This window comes from Macaca thibetana, chromosome 3, assembly GCF_024542745.1.
Source record: "Macaca thibetana thibetana isolate TM-01 chromosome 3, ASM2454274v1, whole genome shotgun sequence".
Lineage (NCBI taxonomy): Eukaryota > Metazoa > Chordata > Mammalia > Primates > Cercopithecidae > Macaca > Macaca thibetana.
Window position 1 is genome coordinate 21,121,435 of NC_065580.1, and position 21,584 is coordinate 21,143,018.

The 21,584-nt window shown below is 41.3% G+C and overlaps 1 protein-coding gene across 1 annotated transcript in view; it reads left to right on the forward strand.

Moving 5' to 3' along the window:
* The window catches only part of CREB3L2 (cAMP responsive element binding protein 3 like 2), a 127,649-nt gene extending 121,318 nt beyond the window's left edge, over window positions 1-6,331 (forward strand). Inside the window, exon 12 of the mRNA XM_050785015.1 lies at window positions 747-6,331. Within this exon, the coding sequence (XP_050640972.1) occupies window positions 747-822 (76 nt within the window). The 3' untranslated portion in view covers window positions 823-6,331. The remainder of the gene's footprint in view (window positions 1-746) is intronic.
* Window positions 6,332-21,584: the final 15,253 nt, after the last annotated feature.

A 21,584-nucleotide genomic window follows, 5' to 3' on the forward strand; every position in this document is an offset into this window, starting at 1 on the left:
ATTTTAGATTTTTGGATGAGGGCTAACAGTATCATACAAATCCTTTTAGCTATCCCAGGTGGTAAGGCATCATTATTATTCCCGTCAGAGAGAAACTTCCCAATGTAGCCGCCGCTGGGCTCTCTAGAAGACCCAATTGCCTTCTTACTTGGCTCTGGACACAGTTTCTCTCCTCTTAGCTAAGCTGTTCAAGGCCCCGTTCAAATCCCATTTGTTCTGTGATGTCTCCTAGATAACAGAGCCTCCTCGCCTCCTCTGAATGCCTACAGATTTTCCATGTCGTTACACAGTTTAATAATGTATTGATTTTCTGTTATGGATTTATTATTATTTCAAATAGCTCATTGTTAAAAATCTTTGTCTGGATTATTAACTCTTCTAGGCCAAGGATCGGCTCTTATTTTATTTTCTCCTTCCCTGAGTTTAGCATAGGGCTAAACATCCTAAGTAAATAGAATAATTTAATGCATCTCATAACAGGTGATTATCAAGCCACCATGCTTATCCTTAGTAGGACTGGGATGCCTTGGGTGGGGATAAAGGCAAGAATGTGGACCAGTGGAGAGGCTGGTAGCAGGGGACTTTGGAAATAGAGAATTGCTACTAGGAGAGAAGAGGACAAGAAACATGCCCAAGCCATCTCACCAAGTTACAACCCCTGAATGATTGCATCACACTACAAAGCATGAGAATTGTAGCTAACAGCTGGTGACTAATACTTCTTTTTCCTTTTAATGCCTTCACAGGGTCAGCGCCAAACTGGAGGGAAATGAAACACTAAAAGTTGTAGAACTCGACAGAAGAGTGAACACCACTTTCTAAAGAGGCTGCCTGCACCCCGTCCTTTCCCTTAACTCTACTTTTACATCCCCAAACCACCTTTGTCATCAGCTTTTCCTCTTTGCCACCGGATCTTCATGAAGACATGGGCAAGCATTAGTGGCTTCAGATGGGAGGCCAGCCTGGGACTTGCCCTGCAGTGAGAGAGCATCTCCCCCTGGTCCATGCCCCTCCTGTGCAGAAGGAAGCCTGCATCCCTCCCTTCCTTTCTCTTACTGCCATAGGAAATTATTTTAGGGGCTGGAAGTGGGACAAGCAGGCTTGTTTCCACCAACAGTGCCAAAAAGATACTGCCTAATGTGCACCTGTGAGGCGTGATCCGCTCCCGCTTTGGAGACGAGATGGCTCTTGTTCAGTCAAGACCCCAGACTCTGGCCACAAAAATGCCATGATGCCTGTTGGTATTTGGCAAAGCACTGACCCCTGTCCTCCCTTGCTCGCACTGGGGTCTCCCGTGTGAACGCACCCGATGGCAGCCCTCCACCCACTCTGCCCTCTGGGAGCCCTCGCTGGATTGTCTCCTGCACCAGCACTGGCAGACGAGGGCTCCCGTTCATATTCTCAGGCCGCAAGTGCAATGCCTGAGGGGATCAGGCTTTTCTACTCCAGGCAAACCTGCCCCATCTTGTCGCTTTTAGGACCTCCCACAACCTGGTTCCCCACACATCCATAGTTCTGCCTCCCCGGCTTCTCCTCCCCACTTGTAAATAGTATTTATTAGCTTGCCGAGGCTTCCTGCTAGCAACCACACTGAAGAGATCAGTGCCTCCTTTCAAGCTAGCCAAGTTTTCTGCTAGCCTTCAGAGCGAGGAGGGCACCTTAGGCTCTGGGATCCCCTGTCTTTGCAGACAATGTTTTGTTTCCTTTCCTTTTTTTTTTTTTTTCTTTTAACTGGAATAATAACCATTGAAAAAGAAGTTCCCTTAAGCATGTATATGTCTGCCTCTAGGATGAGCTCAGAGCGAGAGATGGCACCATGCCTCGCTCAGGCCCGGGGCTCCCTGGCCACAAGCTTTTTCTATCCTGTTTTCGTGACAGAGAAGGGAAGCCCTGTTTCTGACAACAGACTTTTCAGACAGCCTTGCTGGCTTGTCTTTCCACACCTGCCTGGCCCCCTCCTCCCTCCACACTTCCACTTTGTCCTCCTCGTCCCCTGCCTGCACAAAGCACGGTGGGGTGGGTGACATTTGTGTATCCACATTCTTACCTTTGATAGTCAGGTTTGGCTACTTTGCAGCTCGCCCAAAGAGATACAACGTAACCCCCAACCTACTTTTAGTTGTTTTTTTTTTTTTTTTTTTATGATTAAAAGTAACTTTTGTAGTTTAAAAAAATCTTTCCTCTTTCATACAAATAAGAAATGGAAATTGCCTTTTTATTGTATAATGTAGAAGACCCTCAAGTGTTTTTTTCCCAGCTTCGGAAAGATTTTGTGTAAGAAATATACATAGAGTTTGTATTTTATTTTTAGGAGCAGCTGAAATGCCTTTGGTTTTGGCTTCTCTCTCTCTCTCTCACTCGCTCGCTCTCTCTCTCCCCTTCTCTCTCTCTCTCCCCTCCACCACACACACGTCATCTGCATTGTTATTGGAGCCTGTACTTAGAGGGATTAAGCCCACAACCTGGCTTCCATTCCATATCAGGTACAGGATTTGATGTTATTAACATTTGTCATCGTATCTCATAAGCGGGGCCCTGCCTTGTCTGTCTAGGCCCGTTTGGGGCTCCCTGTGAGTGATTTCCCCTCTCTCTGCTATGCTGGAGAGGGTTCCAGCCTGGAACGCGGCCAAGTTCATCTTCTCACTGTGAGTGGAAGCTGGACTGGGCCCCTGTGGTCCTGGCAGCCCTGTTGTCTGGAGGGTTCTTGTTGTCCCTCACATTAGCCGGGGTGGAGACTGTCTGGGCTGTGCAGGAGGAGGGTTGCTAGCAGGTTCTGCTTCTGCTTCTCTCTGCTCCACTGTCTGCAGGCCAGATCCTGTTGGGCCTGGCTGGTGTCTGGTAGCCAATGGGCCTCCACTGACCCATCCCTCTCTTTTAAACTGTCAGGTCATTATCAGGCATAGGCAGCCATAGGGCCCAAAGAAGGCAAAAAGATAAGATTTACTTACTTAAGTAGATTTGGGCAATGAGGAAGGAAAGGTTTCAAATTTAAGAGCAGAAGTGAGAGAATGAGCCAGCTCATGTACCTGCTGCAACTGAACCAGAGTGGGTTTTCAAGGCTCCCGGGTGTAGAGTAGAAAACATGCTCTTCTGAATGAGGAGGGAGAAGGTAAAGGAAACTTCTAGCCCCTGTCCTTAGTGCTTTGAGGATTTTATTTTCTCCCTTACCTACCCTTGCTTGACATCACTCTGTCTAGACCTCCAAACAGCGGGACTCTTTCTCTGGGAAACTGTCCTTCCAAAACGGAATCTATGTAGAAACATGGGACATTAGCCAGAGAGCTCAGATGGCCCTTTTAAGGGGGCTCCAAGAACCAACATCACTGCTCTTTTAGATAAACCTCTGCCCTCCACTCCTTGCTTGAGTGAGTTAAAGGAACTAACAATTGTCCCTTTAGGAGGACACAATGGGGTCAAGAGGACGCAGAAGAGTTGTATAGCACCAGATTGGTTCCAAATAATTAATGGATGTGTGCGCATTTTCTGTTCAGGAATTAAGACCAGAATATCAGTGGATTTGTTTTCCCCATCAAGTGGCCTCTTAGACTAGTCATTAACTTATGATTAGCTCTAAAGATTTCAAATAGTGGCAGACATTGGCTCCTGAATGTAAGTTTTGAGAAATACGAGTCTGTCAGAGCGACCATAAGCAATAAAGAGTAAATCTCTTAATTATATTTTTCATCATGTAAACAGGTTTCCCATTTCCCTTTCTTAGATTGCACCAGTGAAAGAGCTATCTTGCAAAGATTCAGAGAACTAATTTTTCACTGGATAAGACCTGCGTAACCCAGACCCCCCCAGTGTGGTTCTTTTCGCAGCTCTCGACTTTGCACTTAAAAAGGGATATTGTAAATGAAAGGCTGCAGTGCCAGTTTTAAGAAAGAATTTCTGTGAAGTGTGAGGACTCTGGAGTCTAGCTCACATAAAGAGAGTGTTATATAAAAATCCGACAGCTGAACTAGGTTGCTCTTTTTTGGCAGGGAGTGGGGATGAGATTTGACACCAATATGGGCAAAATTAGATAACCTTTTGGTTAATATAAATGATTTTGATTTGGAGCCCTGATTTGTAGATTGTGAAAGCAGCTTTTAGTTCAACTTATTCACAAACCCCCTATAATTACCTTTTTTTTTTTCTTCCTAAATCTCTCGGTTCAGCTTGTGAATCTTACGTGCCCATAAAGTTGGGATGTTGAATTGGCTCTTCTTTATTCTGGCAGGGAGTCAATGTCCAGCATTTTTTCACAAGTGTTTTATTAAAATTGTTTTCCAGCATTTTATGACTCCTCCCTCCCATGTCCTCAGACCCAGCAAAAGCGTAGAGGCAGAATCAGAGGCCTCTCCAGGCCAGCTCCTCTGCACACATGTCATACAAGGTGTGAAACTGAGCACAGTCCAGAAATGGGGACATCCCACCCCCAGTTGAATAATGGCCCATTCATGCTGACCTTGCCAACACAGAGAGGGCAGAGATGCACGAGAAGACCTTCATCCTCCCCTTCATCTGCCCCAAGTCACTACAGTTGGTTCTGTTAAAGCCAGTCTTTAAGAAACCTGGGTTAAATCCACCAGCCCTTCTGCTCGCTGGGCTGGCTGGACCTGTGAAGCCGTGGGCAGGTAGTGCCCTCTTGAGAGTCATTTTCTTTGGCCACCTTCAACTGAGGCTGTCCGTAGACACATGCTAGGATAGGCCCCACTGGGAGAGCAGTTACAGGAGGGAGTAAGTGGTGGTGATGTGGGGGCTGTGAAGGATCCGGAGACAAGTCTTAGATGTTTCATTCATTCATTCATTCATTCATTCAGTTACTCCTAAGCCTTTTCAGTTTCATAAGGAAGAGTGTTGCCTGAGGCCCTGGGGAATATCAGGGAATAGAAGGGATTGAGGAAACATTAATAGTTATTCAAAACACCCAAATGCCTATGCTTCTCTCTCCCTCCTTCTCTCTCTGACACACACACACTCACATTCCTCCCTTGCATGCTCATTTGTGCCTTAAATGTGCCTTATATGTAAATCCAGGATGACTGAGGAATCCCTCGTTGCTGGGAGATTTTGTATATATTCTTCCATTACTAGATTGAGGTGGGTGTGGGGGAAAGAATTTTTTCCAAAGGCTGAAAAGTGGTTTCCTAAAAGTGAGCCACTATCAGATTTGCACATCAGGAGAAAAGAAATAGGGTTACATCCATTAGGAAAATCCCAGTTTGCAGGAGTGCAATCACATCAGAAAAACAACCAGCCAGGATTAAAGGTATTATAAATCCTCACAGTGGAACATTTCTCAGGGCAAAGGAACCCGGCCCATTTGAAGATTAATGTTCCATGCCTTTGTGGTCAAAGGGTCGGTACTTAGCACAGGAAAAAACTCGGTGGTGTTTTGTTTTGTTACTTTGGACAACATAAAATTCAGGAATGTTTTATTTAGTCTTGGTTTCTAGAAGGAAGGGAAATAATATTTCTTGAGCATTTACTAAGGTGTTGGGAGCTGTGCTAAGTAAGTGTTAAGTCTTTCAGTTTTATAGATACAGAAAACAAGGGTGACTCTTTACCACAGGATGAATAAAGAACTAAGTAATGTGGGAAATGCAACAATTTCCGGACTAGCTGAGCCGATTCCTTCCTGTTATCACACTGTAAGCTTTCAAGTTCTCTGGGCAGGAATTATAGCACCTGTCCCCTGCAATGGCCCTGCTGTGCAATGCTCATTGCTTCCCTTCATGCTGGAGCAGCCCCCCAGGTGTCCATCTCCTACCTTTTTGTTCCAATCTTCTGTAAGTTCCAGCTAGCAGGCTTTACATCTGGGGAAAGGAAAACCAGGGGTTTTAGCTCTGTTCTCTGCTCCCATCCTTTGCTCACCAGCTGAGTGAGAACATGAACTTTTTGCACCATGTACCCATGGCTTACACTACTTAGAAAATCACCTTTTCGGATAAAACACTTTCTGAGTTCATGGAGAACACCGGCACTCTTTGACAAAACTGTGAGTGACCCTTTTTAAACAATGCTGAGCAGACCCTGGGCTATAATCAACAGTGAGCTTTAATGTCTATGCTGACAGTTAGGTTTTGCTCTTTTTTGTAACAGGTTACGTAGACCAGCAGTGTTTAAATCTAAATAGGTTGTGAGTCTGTTATCTGTCCTATCGCGTTTTTTAAATGACTTTTTATTCTTTATTATAGCTAAGTAAATACCAAAAAAAAAAAAAAAAAAAAAAAAAAAAAAAGCTTTGTAGGACACTTGTACTTAGTTTGGGGAAAAAAATAAATTGAAATTGTTATGCTTTTGTATTTCCATTTCTTGCAAATAAATATTTTTTCTTAAATAGTAAGATGTTGCCCAGTCTTTACAATCTTGGTACTATTTTGAAAAGCATTTTTTTTTTATGAGCATGGATTTGTGTATGTGTGCCGAACGAACCATTCTTTCCTGGATATCTACTTGGCCTGAAAGAAGAGCCTCAAACCAGCAATCGGCATGTTATATAGGACTGAATCCAAGCCTTAGTTGGAGGAATATTGCGAATGTAATTGTTTTTTTCAGGCAGCCACGGGAAGAAAAACAGTATCCTCTAGCGACTTCTGCAGCCTGACTGTTATTTTTGTTGTCTCCTCTAACCATTCCCTAACTAGATTTCAACTGTCTGTGGATTTGATTTTGCTTTCCCCATCTCTGGTTGCTTGAGAAAGATCCTTTGGACTTGAGCCAGAAAGGAATGATCCTTCTTCCTACGAACAGTTGCAGAGGATGTCTAACAGATTCATGCTCCAGAAATTCTGATGAAATGGTTGATAAAGGTCAATGCACTCAAGCAGAGTAATTTTCATTCCATTACAATGTCTGGATCCAAATGTAGCTTTCTTCACTCAGAGACTGGGGGCTTCGTTTAGTCTCAGACTGACTTGGGATGTTAGAAACTAAGGCCAGGGACTGTGCTCACTTGGAAAAACAAAACAAAATGTGGGATTTTTTGGTTTGTTTCTTTTGTGTGTTGTTTTTTCCTTAGCAGCATGCCCAACCCTGCCCTGGCCTTGAGGGTACATTGATCTGCTCTATCTTGTCCTCACCAGAGCACCTTGACTTTCTGTTGTCACACAAGGGGGCCTTTCCCTTCAGAGGCTTTGATTATCATGCCCTACTCTTTCTTTTATGGGGAATCTGTTTCTGAAGCCCCCCACCCCCCAATATGCTGATATCTTTTCAGTGGTGTGTGGAGAGGGCAAATACTCACTGATTTGAGAATGTTCTGTGTTAATCATGCCTTTCCATTTTCTGAATTTCTAATGCTTTGACATCTAGGGCCTTGCTGACCCTGGAGGAGCCGCCCCTGCCAGGGCTAGCCCATTCCTAGCTTAGGAGCATGCCTTTCATATACAAACCGACCTGGAGCCCATAGCCCAGCCACCTCCTCTGTGCCCTCTCATACTCTGGGCCACTCTCCTCGTGCCCTAAGTACCCTAGGGCCAGGTACCAGACAACTAGACACAGTCTCTAACCCCGCAGCCTACTGAAATTACTCAAACTAGACAATCCAAAGCCTGTGTACCCTGCCTGGCCTGTTTTTTCCTGTGTAAACCACAATAAAAGCCCTTGCTTGCATTTTCCCTTCGTTCCTCCTGCTTCTTGACCCACCCTGGTGCTTCCCCATGTGGCCTTGCGTGACATCCCCTCTCCTCTTGGGGACTATGAGTAACAAGCTGTCTTTTCAGTGGCCTCACCATCCCCAAATAATTGTATCATAAAAATCTGCCAGCCTCACCATACCCGAATAATCATACCATCAAACCTGCATTTTAAAATGAATATCAAATGAGAGGCTGATCCCAGACTCATGGGCATCTGGGGCTTCACAGATGGGCCTGCTGTGATTTAGCTTGAGGGAATACAGATCTATTACCTCTTTGCACACTGGTTGTCACTTTTGTTCTGGAGAGGAAAAGTGAGATCTCCAGGGAGTAGTGTGGCTTGTTCATGGGAAGAGAAAGCAGTGTCTAAAACGCTAGTCCTGTGCTCAGGTTCCAAGTTAAGTCATACTTGATATCTCTGACAATGAGTGCCATAGAGGCAAGGGAACACCTGGATACAGTGGGGGGAAGAAACAACTGGGACTCAGAAGATAGAGGTGTATGGGTTATTGCACTAGTTATACCATTAACTTGCTGGCCTGGAAAAGGAGACACTTATTGAGTGCCTACCATGTACCAGGAAGTTCTCATGAATTATCTTGAACTCCTGGGTTCAAGTGATCTTCCCACCTCAGCCTGCCGAAGTGTTGGGATTATGGGCTTGAGCCACTGCACCAGGCCAGTTTTCATGAATTATCTATGATCTTATTTAATTCCTCCAAAATCACCCCCTTCGTGGGGATACATATACCACCTTTAACATAAAGTTGAGGAAACCGGAGTTCCAAAAGAGTGAGAAACTTACTCAAGACCATCCAACAAAGCAGCTGCAGATGAGAGGTTGAGTCCTGGGCTGACACCAAGTCCACAGTCTTCGAACTACATTCCACAAGGTTGTAGGGCATTTGAAAATTACAGGTTAACTTTTCAACATTCAAAGGATTTTCATAAAACTCCAGATTTCCATCTTCTCTTGAAAGACTGGGAGACACAGCAACTTCCAGAGCTGAAAGGTATCGGCTCCCAGGACGGCGTTGTCATTTCTGGTGGCCACATTTCCCCACACCCAAGCTGGTTCACTCATTCATGGTACTTACCTGGTCCTTCTGTCATCTGAATTCACCGCCTCTGGTTTAGATGGTGGCTGAATTCTGGGGAGTGGCGACAGGGAATGAAAGGAAAGATCCTGTGTTGGTGATGGAACTAAGAGGTGGGGAGGGCGGCTAGTTTCACCCTCAGAGGCCTGAGCAGGAAGGCAGCTCGGCTGTGAGCTGTGGGGTAATGTGCACATTGGAGACCTCTCTTCTCACTACCTGAAAGAAAAACTGAACTTTGTGGTCTGGTCTGGTCTGGTCTTCCTATTCTCAATGATGAATCTTCTTTAATCTCAAAAATTATATCAAATAGATAAACTACATGCGTATGTATAAAACAATTCCCTGACCCATAGATAACTCACATGGATACATTGGTGCGCATTTCCAGACTCCCAATAAAAACATGAATATGAATATAAATGAGTTTTTTCATATTTAGTTTTTGTATAAAAACAAAATCATTTTGGACCTATTGGTTTTATGTCTTATTTTTCTCCACCAAACAGTATATCATAAAATCATTCTATGAGAATCAGTATTAATCTACAGCAACATTTGTATTGTCTGAATACTATATTATTTTATATAAATTATTATAATTTAACTATTAAATAACATTGGGAATTCGGGGTTGCTGTTTCTTTTTTTTTTATTATAAACATGCTGAAAAGAGAAACACAGTATACTAAAAAATCCTAATGATGTCACACGTCTAGGACCTTGTCCCTTACAGCAAGTCTGTCTACATGTTCTCTGCTGGACTGGCTGATCTTCCATGGGGAGGGTGGAGCAATCACTGTTGTCCCTGTTGCTCAGCTGAGAAATAGAGGCCGTAGAGATGTGGCTGGCTCCACAGTAGGTCACACAGTGAACGAGTGCAGAGCAGATCAGGAATCGGCTGTCCTGACTTCCATCCTTGTGCCGTTTCCATCAGCCGTGCCTCATCTGGGCAGGGAACACTCGCTGTCCAAGTCATCCATGACCTTCCATGGAGTTTCATTTATCCATGAAGTGAACCTGCTTTGCAAGGTGCCAGTGCCATGCTGTTTTTCTTAGCATCCTCAGGATTGAGTTGTGACCCCGGATTTGAGATACACCCGAAGGAGTCTGTCTCTACAGAGAGGGAAGAAGAAGGAAAGTGGTTCAACTCAGTCATTTCCTGCAAACTAGTCCACGTCACCGTCTGAGAGTCTGATTCCACGTGATCCCTCAAGTTGATGTTGTCTTCCAATGGTCACAGCTGTTGCTAGATAGTTTGGCAATTTTAAAGACAAGTTCTGGCCCCATGAGGAGCCCATGTGTTCTCCTCCTCCCTCTATGCTGTTGTTTTTAGATGGAGGGACAAAAATATCCATTGAGGAATACCATAAAAGCTGCCAGAGAGGCTGTCGTACTGTTCTCTGAGAAGTCTGTTTCAAAATGTTTAATGTTTCTCAAGTGAAAAGAATTTGGGAATTGAGGCTGCCAGTTCATAACTAATGTCCTCCCCAGTATCACTGCAAAACAGATGGCAAGTTCAGCTTCCTAATGGGTACATGACAGCTTCTCTATGCCTGGGCTAGTTCAAAGACAATATCTCCTTGAAAAGGAAAATTCTAAATGTAAAGCAACCTACATAGTATTTAGAGATCCCTGGGACAGGAAAGGGATCCTCAATCCCCCACAGTGTTTCCTTTCTTGGGTTATTTATTGTTTAAATTAAACTTTCAGTGGTTGATACTGCTTTTTATCATGGGTTGAGATAGTTTATATTGTAACTGAACACAGAAAATACAGTTTAGATCGTATTTTTGCTATTGCACAAATAATTTCATGCAACTGCACTCCAGGGGCAATACTTGACTGGGGGATGTACGTTGAATTAGGACAGATGCTGTAGAGATAGTCAGCATTAGAGAGTGCCATTTACGGAATAATCGGAAAATACTGAGGTAGAAACAATGCCATTGGGACCAATGACAAAATTTTCCTGTAATACAACTAAATGAAAAACATCATTATGATATTGTACATAGCTTAAAATATTAGAGAATTAAAAAGCTCTTATTGAAAAACAGAGGTACATTGTTTTATCTCTTTTCCATCCAAAGTCCTACTGCTTGGAAGTAACCAATTTCAATTTCTTTTCACATTGATCTCTATGTTTCTAAGTAACATGTTTATGTTGCTAACAGTTGACATATCAATTCTAGACATTTACTATTAGCTTCTTATCATGGTACATAAAAAGTTGACCACACACACACACACACACACACACACACACATTTCTGTGTCCTATTTTCCCAATAGTGTGTTTGCATTAATATAATGACATAAATGTTGTTCTCTGCTGAGTGATGTATTATTTTATTAGAATTAGGTTGCCTCCCTTGTATACATTTGCATCTTTCCTGGGATTAATAGTTGCCTCATTTTTCCATTTGGTTAGTGTGTATATGGCTCATATTTAATATATAGAAATGATTATTTTTAAAAACTCATTTATCTTATATAAGTATTTATTATATTATATAAATAATATAGTAAATATATACCAGATATGTCAAGAGTTTTAGTGCTTATTATTATATGTTCTTGATAGTTAAATGAATTAGATAATCTATCAACATTCTTTTTTTTCCTTTTTGAGAAACTCCTCCAAGAAGTCTCTAGTCACCTGATTTAATCCATTTGCTTTGTGTCAGATTTTACAGCTGTTATTCTAGGATTCCCCTTCACAACGGTAGTGGGAAAACCCTTTCCCATTTGCCCTGTTGGAGTCCCTGTGTCCTGGATCACATGTCTTGTCTTTTCTTGGTTGCTTCCCTTGTTTAGTCGGAGTATGTTCTGTATTAGCTGTCTACAAAAAGCTTCATTGGTGGTAAATTACTTGATTCTTGCAAGGCTCATAATATCTTATTCATTCTTACATAGTTGATAGTTTGGCTGGGTCTAGCATATTTGGCTGAAAAAATCTTCCTTCAGAATTTTGAAGGAATTGCCCTATAATTTTCTATCTTGCAATGCTCTCATGGAGAAGTCCAATGCTATTTTGATTCTTGTTTCTTATGATTTTTTTTTCTCTATTTCTGTTGTCACAAAATGATGATCTACCTTATGGAGGGTCTTTTTCGTTTGCTGTATTGGATCTCTCATTCTGAAGACTCGTGTCTTCTGGGAACATTTTCGAATAATTTCTTTGATAAATTTCCTTTCCATATTTTTAGAATTACTGAATTGAGCCCTTATATTTCTTATATTTTTCTCCTGATTTTCTATCTATTCTTTTTCTTTTTTAGATTATCATTTCTTCTACTTTAACTACCAGTTTTTTAATTAAAATTTTGTTCTTCATTTGTTTTTAATTTCAAAACTCTTTTTTCTTTCTACAGTTTTTCCTGTTTCTAGCCCTCTGTTCTGAATTTTAGAAGCAATGTCTTTTACCTAAGTGTATTAATTATAATGTATTTAAATTTTTCTGATTCCTGCTTTTTTTGTTGTTGTTTTGTTTTTTGGGGTTTTTTTGTTTGTTTGTTTTTGAGACAGAGTCTCGCTCTGTCACCCAGGCTGGAGTGCAGTGGCATGATCTCAGCTCACTGCAAGCTCTGTCTCCCAGGTTCATGCCATCTTCCTGTGTCAGCCTCCCGAGTAGCTGGGACTACAGGCGCCCGCCACCATGTCTGGTTAATTATTTTGTATTTTTCATAGAGACGGGGTTTCACCGTATTAGCCAGCATGGTCTCAATCTCCTGACCTCATGATCTGCCCGCCTCAGCCTCCCAAAGTGCTGGTACTACAAGTGTGAGCCTCCGTGCCTGGCCGATTCCTGCTTTGTTCTAATTTTATTTCCCTGTTTGTTTGTTTGTTTTGGTCTCTTTATTTTGTATTATCAGTCTTCCTCAAATATCTGAATAGATGGATATTGCTGTCCATTCACAGGCATCAAATAACATTAATGATGCACAATGACTAATTGTCTTAAATTTGTGTCAGGGTAAGTGGATTTTTTTATTCTTTTAGTCTAGTGTTTTTCAAATTGAGGGTCAAAAGGTTGAGAAATCAATTTAGTATGTTTTGAATAACAATTTGAAAAGGAGAAACTAAATGAAATGAGATGGAATGGGATGGGATGGGATGGCCTGGAATTACACAGAATAAATAGAAATACCAGAGTACATCTAAAAGAGGTTAATATTGTTTCATGTAACTTTCATTTCAGTCCTGTATGTGTATGTGTAAATGTTGTTCTGGTTCACAATGTAAAATTTATGTCTTTCTGATGGTCACAATAAAAAGGCTCGAAGTTCTCAAAAAAAAAAAAAAAAAAAAAAAAAGAGTATTAACGAGCTGATTGAACTCTCTGTAAAGGGATAGGATGATAAGTTAACTTTTGTTAGGGTTCTCAAATGGTAGTATATGAGTACCTGGGGCCATTTAGTTTTTCAAGAGGAGAATGTTTCATGTCCTAACTGGGGAAGGTGCAGGTATTCTGGGATCACAGTGAGCAATAGAGCCAGGGGGAGTGAGTCTAATCATTCAGTATACAATTTATTTAATCCTATCTTTGTCCCATACTTCACTTTTGCTCTCTTTTGTCTCTGGTGGCCTAAACTCTGTTCATTTTGATTGCCTCCATTAAAGAACCTCCAAGAATTTTCAAGATGATTCAACACTTGCTTTTACCGTTGCCTAGTTGATGTAATCAATGAGGAACACCAAGGACAAGCAGTTATTGAGTCTCCCCTGCTCAAACTCCATCTCCCTTGGACATTACTGAGCCAGCAGTTGTCTTGGATGCTGTTTTCATTGCTCTAGAGGTGCCTGAGTTTTTGCATAAACGAGAGTAAAGTAGCTCTCCATGTCTAAAAGAGCAAATGTTACTAACAAGAGCTAAAATTTTTGTTAAAGTTTTAAAATACAATTTTCAAGCTAGGATCAAAAGTGAATGAGAAGCTGAACATATCCTGGGGTAAAAGGGAGAGATGATAACATGGCAAAAAGAGCCCTCCCAGCAGGACTCCCTGGCACACCTCACATTCCCTTATCCTTTCCTGGATACCTGATTACAGCAGCTATGCAGCCAAACCTGGGGGTAAAGTGGGTGGTAGCAGATAGACTCAGAGTGTGGGGAATCTCTATATTTAGGTCCAAAACCTTACCTTCCCAATAATAGATTAAGGAAGCTCTGGCTTGGCAATGTATCTGGAAGTTTGTGTTGACATGTTGGAATGTGACTGTCCTCAAGTGACCGCAAACTTAGAATCTGTCTCAAGTCATTGGAAGCAAGAATGTGACCCCACCTTGAATTAATCAATTCCCATATGTGGTATTTCATCCTGTTCTGGGTACCACATTTTAAAATGCATATGATGACATTTCTTAGGTACTGACAAACTCTTATCAAAATGGTTGTATCAATTTACACTTCCACCAGCAATATTATATGTTCCTATTTCCTAAAACGCACACCAACGTTTGTTGCTGGATTTTAATTCTTGCCAGTTTGATGGGCATAAAATGACATCTGGTGGTTGTCATTTTTATTTAAAGTAAAACTCACTCTTTTTATTCTTTGGAAACACATGATTTTTATCATTTTAATGCATATTCTACTTAAACATCTAAAATTGATCAGTACATCTCCTCCCCTGAATAGCTTAAGGGTCTTAGAATGTTTTAATACTGAGCAACTCTCCCAGTTTCATGCAATTTCTGTGCAATATTTTAGTTGTACAGTTGACCCTCATTATTCACAGATACCTTATTTGTGATCTCATGTAGTCATTAAAACTTACTTATAACCCTAAAATCAATACTGGCAGTGCCGTCATTGAAACTCATGGACATGAACAGAGTGGCAAAAAAATTGAGTTGCCTGACGCACATGTTCTCAGCTGAGGTTGAACAAGGTGATGCCTTGGCTTCTTGTTTTAGCTCTTTATAACTGTAAGCAAGTATCCTTTTCATAGTTTATTTAGTTGCCACATTTTTCCCAATTTTGTGCCTTTTGTTGGTGATTTTGTTATTTCGAATGGTTCCCAGGCATAGTGCTGAAGTGTTGTCTAGTGTTTCTAAGTGCAAAATGGCTACAATGTACCTTATGGAGAAAATACGTGTGTTAGAGAAGCTTCCCTCAGGCATGAGTTAGAGTGCTGCTGGCCATGAGTTCAATGCTAATGAATCAAGAGTATGATACATCCAGACAAAGGTATAGGAAATGCCAATCTGTTCCTGAGGCCACTCTGGAAAGTGTTAAAATAACACCTATAGTGAGTGATGAAGCTACAGAAAAATTTTAAAAGTGGCTGTATTTGTGGATTCATGAGATGAAGACTGATTTTTTAAAAAATCGTAATGGACATTATTGTTGTGACACTGAAGGCCAAAACAAAATGTACGGTTATATCACCCAGGGTCAGGAAAATGTCAAAGTCTTCTCAGCTGGCTGACTGCCTCACAAATTTCAAAAGTGATAAGGCAGGAAAAAATGTTAAACTTGCAGGCAAATAAGCTACTTATAGATCAGGAGGCAGCAGAAGAATTTTTAAAATACCTGCCAAGTGTTATACAGGAAAAGGGCTAAGTGAGGGTCTTGTTCTAAGCCTTAATTTGTCTATAATTGTCTTTTATTCTTCCCAGTTCTTAAAAGATAGTTTTGCTGGGTATACAACTGTAAGTTGACAGGTATTCTCACTCAATGCTTTGATTGCACTGTCTTCAGGGTTTCAATTTTGCTGTTGAAAAGGCAGTTTTTCTAGTTCTTAATTATCCGAAGTTAATCTGGCATTTTCTCTGGCATCCTTATAATCTTTTCTTTGTCTAATAATGGACTCAATGATGTGTTCATTAACCTCTAAAACTTGAGATTCATTGCATTTCCTTAATCTGAGGATTGGTATATTTCATCAATTTTGGAAGCCCTCTGCCATTATCTTTTCCATTATGACTCTCTCCCTTTCCTTCTGTTACACTTATGTAACTCTGATTGCTCTTATTACGGACCTCATTCTATCAGTAACATCTCTTAACTTTTATATTTGTTTCCCTGTGGGCTATTGCTTTAAATCTATTGAACTGCGAGGAGTATGGTCAACTGACAGGCTGTCAGTTCCTTCAGGCTCTTCTTTAGAAGACACAAGTTGCCTTTCTCAAGGTCACCGGAAAAGTTAATATCCTGTTTCTGAGCAATGAGAAGATATAAAGACCCTGACTGTTTCTTCCCTGTGCAGGACAATTCTGCTAGGAAATACTCACTTCAGGTGTCTCTACTGGATTGACCAGAGTTTGTTAGGACTCTATTTCAGTCTGACTGTCTGCCAAATCTTGCCTCTTTCTCTATCCTGCCATAGATTTGAATCCTCAATACACTGTATACACCAGGCTCAAATTCAGCATCTTATTCCAGAGAATGCAACCTGTGTCACAGCAGACTAGACACAATCATAAGGAGACCTAGCAAATTGGAAACAATCCTATAAATGCAGAGGCAATGCTGGTTGACTTATGAAGCCCTTTCTAGCCCTAACATTCTAAAATCCTAGATATATAAGGGTCCTTCATTATAAGAAACAGATTTGTCTTCAAAAGCAAGAGTAGAAGTCATAGACAGAGATGGAAAAGAGAAAATCTTTAGATCAGTGTAAGGAATCATAGATGAATGAAGTGGTTCCACAGTGGAATTCTGACCTAGAGACATACTACTATTCTAGAGTTTTTAAGGCACAGATCCTGGAGCCAGACGCCTAAAGTTCAAAACTCTGACTTTGCAATGTACTACCTTTATGATCTTAGAAAAGTCTTATCACTTCTCTGCTTCAGTTCCTTCATGTGTAAAATGGTAACAAAAATGATACCTACTTTACAGGGTTATTGTGAGTTTAGAGTGAGTGAATATAAGTAATATGTTAATAATTGGCACATAGTATTTATGACATAAGTGTTAGTTATAATAATTATTATTGTTTGTGTAAAATTTCTAGATAGAAATCCTCATGGAGTAGAAATATACCTATAATTTAAAACTTTCTATGAATCCCACTAATACCACAAAACTTTTACAAATGACCCAACCCACTGCACAGAAATCTCTCCCCTCTGGAAACTACTTTAACACCCATTATTTATATTGCAAGGGCCTTGGGGAACCATGCTACTTCAATATTTGTTCTATTGTTCTATTTTTTATTTATTTTTATTTTTTTGAGATGGAGTCTCACTCTATCACCCAGGCTAGAGTGCAGTGACATGATCACGGCTCACTGCAACCTCCGCCTCCTGGGTTCAAGTGATTCTCCCATCTCAGTCTCCCCAGTAGCTAGGACTACAGGCACACACCACCATGCTCAACTAATTTTTGGATTTTTTGTAGAGGTGAGGTTTCAACATGTTGGCCAGGCTGATCTCAAACTCCTGACCTCAAGTGATCCACCTGTCTTGGCCTCCCAAAGTGCTGGGATTGCAGGCATGAGCCACCAAGCCAGGCCCAGTGCTATTTTATCAGGTTCCTAACACTTCGTGACGGGTACCCAGAGTGTTGGGGCCAGAAGAAACCAATAAGCTTTCATGTCAAAGGTTTTCAGACCTGGCTATACGTTAGAATTATCCAGAATGTTTTTATCAAAACGTTGATGCCTGGGCCCCACTCCAAGAGATTCTAAATAATTTGTTCTGGGGTAAAGTTCAGACATCAGTATTTATGACATGCTTCTGTTGAGACATTCACTCACATTTTTACTCATGTAAGCATTCCCATCCAGCTTAATGGATATGCATGTACACACACACAAAAAAGGCAGGTAGGAAGGAGGAAATGAATTTGTAGATTTTTTTGACATGTAAAAATGGTTAGTTGAATAGACAGGTAGACAGGTATGTAGCAGAAAACAAGTACCAGGAAATAAAAATGGTTCAATAAAATTGTGGGTGGAATGGAGAATGAGAGAGAAACCAGTGAATTCACTAGAGGTTCCAAGAATTCCTCAAAACCAATTATGATTTTTTTCTGCTGTTAGTTTCAAGTAATGCCCTGAATGATTTGGGGACCTCATAAGTTGAGCACAGATTTTAGGCCCCCCAATTTTTCTACTTTTTGCATAAGCCAGTGGACCACTGAAATAACTGTGGCCAAACTTTGGAACTTGGTGGACAGTTAATATAAGATGATACCCAGACTAGGAACTTGGTGAACAGTCCAGATAGCCACACCAGAAACGATGATCCTAGTACTAAAAGCTGCAAAGGAGGCATGCCTTTTAGTCAAGGCCCTGAGACAAACGCCGCCATCTGCGTGGGTGCCTTGAGCAATCAGCTAGCTGAGCTAGTGGACCTTTTCAGAGCAGGGGCTGAAGAGCTTTGCCAACTGGAAGAGAGGCTGCTTGTCTGTGCTTAATCTGGCAGGAACTCTTAGCAGCAGAGGGATATTTGGAGGTCTCCCCTCCTGAGCAGACTTTTTGCTGCAGACCCACTGAAGAGAGGAATGACACCTTCCTTACCTTCACTTCTTGACTATCCACATCTGCCTGGGAAGCCCAACAGTCTGACTGCACTGGTGCTTAGGAAATCACAGGCTGGTTGGCCTATGTAGGCGAAGAAACATCACAAGCTATATTAGGAGGCAAGAGATATTAGAAAAGGGGAGCTCAGGTGAAACAATCAGATTAGGTGCTTCTGTGGAAGCAGAACTAATGGAAGAACTGAACACAATGTTAATAAAAATGTAATTGGGGATCAAGAGAAGATGTTTGCTTGAAGAGCAAATTAAGAGTTTCTGGAATCAAAAGAAATTCTGAATTAAAAAATTTATTGGAGGATACAGAAAGTTTATTTTCTTTTGCTTTGTCCCATAACAAATCTACTGACATTCCCATAAGATGGTAATTAAGTCAGCCATTAGCTTTTTCCTTTTCAAACTCAAAAAACATCTCTCATTCCTTTCCTTTTCCCCATTTTAATTTTTTTCAGTAATCTTCATTACTTGTCTCTTAACGCTCTTAAATCTCTCCATATCCTTTTTAAAAAAGTAATAATGATTTGAGCAGCACAGGGAAGCCACTGTGTTCCATGTGATTACATGTTCCTACAAGAGGTCAGAGGCTTCCACATCAGCAAATGTCAGAGTAGCATTCAAAACTCAGTCAGCATTCGCAGATACAAAGCAAAATGCAAAGTCATTTTGGCAGCTCCAGTGCTGTGGGGAACAAACACGTCTCCTTTTATGTGAGTTACAACTTTCTGCATAATGTCTTTCCTCCTCTTCCTTCCTACTTTCTTCCCTCTCAACGAACTGAGACAGAGTGATTTTAATAGTATCTTTTCTGCTATTGTTATTTAATGTTTATTCAGTAATGGAGCAGGAAATACATCAATGAGCTCTAGACTATCAGACCACAGTCATCCATTAGCTTTGATGAAGCGATCATTTGGAAGGAGTTCAATGTTCAGATTGGCAAGCACACCCGTGAATTTACTTTCTGTGATGGAAAAACATCAGAAGGATCCATATCTATTCCTGAGAGCAAGGGAACACAATGGTATCTTTAAGAAGTCCTGCCGTTACTCTCTGTGAAAGTGCTCCTGATACTATTGCTTTTCTTCCTTTATGGTAGTCACAACCTGGAGAGAAAAGGGAGGAATAAGAGAAGGAGGGATAACACAGAGAAAGAGAGAGAGACTTTTGTTTGTTTCTCAGGAGAAAAAAATGGAGCAGATGAGTTGTAAGGGCCTCTTTCAGGATGTTTAGGGCAGCAAAGTACATGATAAGGTAGAGTCGGCCTCAAGTCTCCAGTTCCCGCCTCATTCATATTTATTAGATTCTTGGAGCAAGGATGAATCTTGGAGAACCTCTCTTTCAACTTTCTTTTTTTTTTTTTTTTTTTTTGAGACGGAGTCTCGCTCTGTCACCCAGGCTGGAGTGTAGTGGCCGGATCTCAGCTCACTGCAAGCTCCGCCTCCCGGGTTCACGCCATTCTCCTGCCTCAGTCTCCCGAGTAGCTGGGACTACAGGCGCCTGCCACCTCGCCCGGCTAAGTTTTTGTATTTTTAGTAGAGACGGGGTTTCACTGTGTTACCCAGGATGGTCTCGATCTCCTGACCTCGTGATCCGCCCGTCTCGGCCTCCCAAAGTGCTGGGATTACAGGCTTGAGCCACCGCGCCCGGCCTTCAACTTTCATTTTAAAAATAAAAGAACTAAATATTAGAAAAGTTAGATGACCTGCTTGAAGCCACACAACTTCTTGGTGATAAAGATAGAGCAGCTAGGGCTCCAAATTCTCATCAGCATCCTTTCCACGACCAAGTCCTTCTGAGATAGATCATTGACTACGACACGTTTGGTTTAGGTTTTCCTGTACTTGCTTTGTTTTATTTTAATTTTTAAAATTTAATTTATTTATTTTGAGACGGAGTCTCACTCTGTCTCCCAGGCTGAAGTGCAATGGCGCCATCTCGGCTCACTGCAACCTCTGCCTCCCAGGTTCCAGTGATTCTCATGCCTCAGCCTCCCCAGAAACTGGGATTATAGACGTGCACCACCACACCCGACCAGTCTCCATTCTCTAGCTCAGGGGTCCAGCAGGAGGTGTGAGTGCTCAGGGGTTATGATCTGAATACTGGTGGCAGCAAATGGAGCACTACTTGTGGTGAGCCGACAGAACCTCCCTTCATGTCTCAAAATGGCCCATATTTGGCCTGAACTCATTTTCTGTAATCTGCAATAATAATATCCTCTCTAAACCAATGAACTGACTGGTGCAGACTCCGAAGTATTAACACTCAGGAAGCCTTAATCAGTCATTCAATTCAGCAACCTCTGAAGCAAGCAATCAATTGATTACTCATAATTTACTATCCTGGGCAGAGCGTTATTGGGTACTGTCGGGGAAGCAATAGAACCGTAAGGCTTCTTGCTCTCAAGGAGCTGACACTCTAACTGGCAGAGACAAATAGAAAGCAATGAAATGTTGTATTTAAGTATTAAATAGATAGTAAGGGCAGCGTGGTATAGTTCCTCAACCAATCCCAAGAACCTCTGCTATTTCTCTTCAAAATTAAAAGTTTTGTTTTAATTTATATGGTCATTTTAAAATTAATAGAGTAGCGAGGTATTCTGTATCACTTAGACTATTCCTTCCAAAAAAATTGCTCTGTGATTTCAGGGGCCCCGTTTGCGCTGATCACCAAACAGCACTGTTTTGTGACTGCGGGCTAATGAGTAAAGGATAGGAATGGAATTATTATGTAAATGTTGCCTTTGTGCTACGAAAGGCCAAATGACATCATGACAGCCTGTGTGAGCAGAGGCTCCACTGTAATGGCTGCATAGAAATATGACAGGACAACTGAGTGTTCTCACAGCACCTATCTAAAAAGAACCTGCTCTGGGGCAAGCAGGTGAAGGTGGTGATACAATTCAAGGTAAAACAACACTATCTATCATACAACATTAATATCCTGATTTCAAGTGTTTGGGTTATATACTCACGTTGTATTTGAATGTTATTTGGTTTTTATTATTGTATAATTAGGATTGTGACTTTTAGGCTTATTTTTGTAAAACACACTTGATCAAAATTATCATTAAAAGAATTTAAATGAATCTATGAGACTCTGTAAGAATTTCTTTTTCCTTTTAGAGAGTTCGGTGTACGACCGAAGATTGAGAACCAGAGGTATAAAGTATGAATCAAATAAAAGTTCAAATAAATGCAATGAGACCTGCTTTTGAGTCCTTCGGGCAGCTAAAGCAGTGTTGTAACAGGAAGGTTCAATTACCACAATCCAGTTAAAGACCTGACTCGCTTGAAACAAAGTGGGAAATGTAAATGTTTCCATGTGAGGCTCCCTAATGGTGAGTTGGCCTGGATGAGTATTGCTGATTGCACT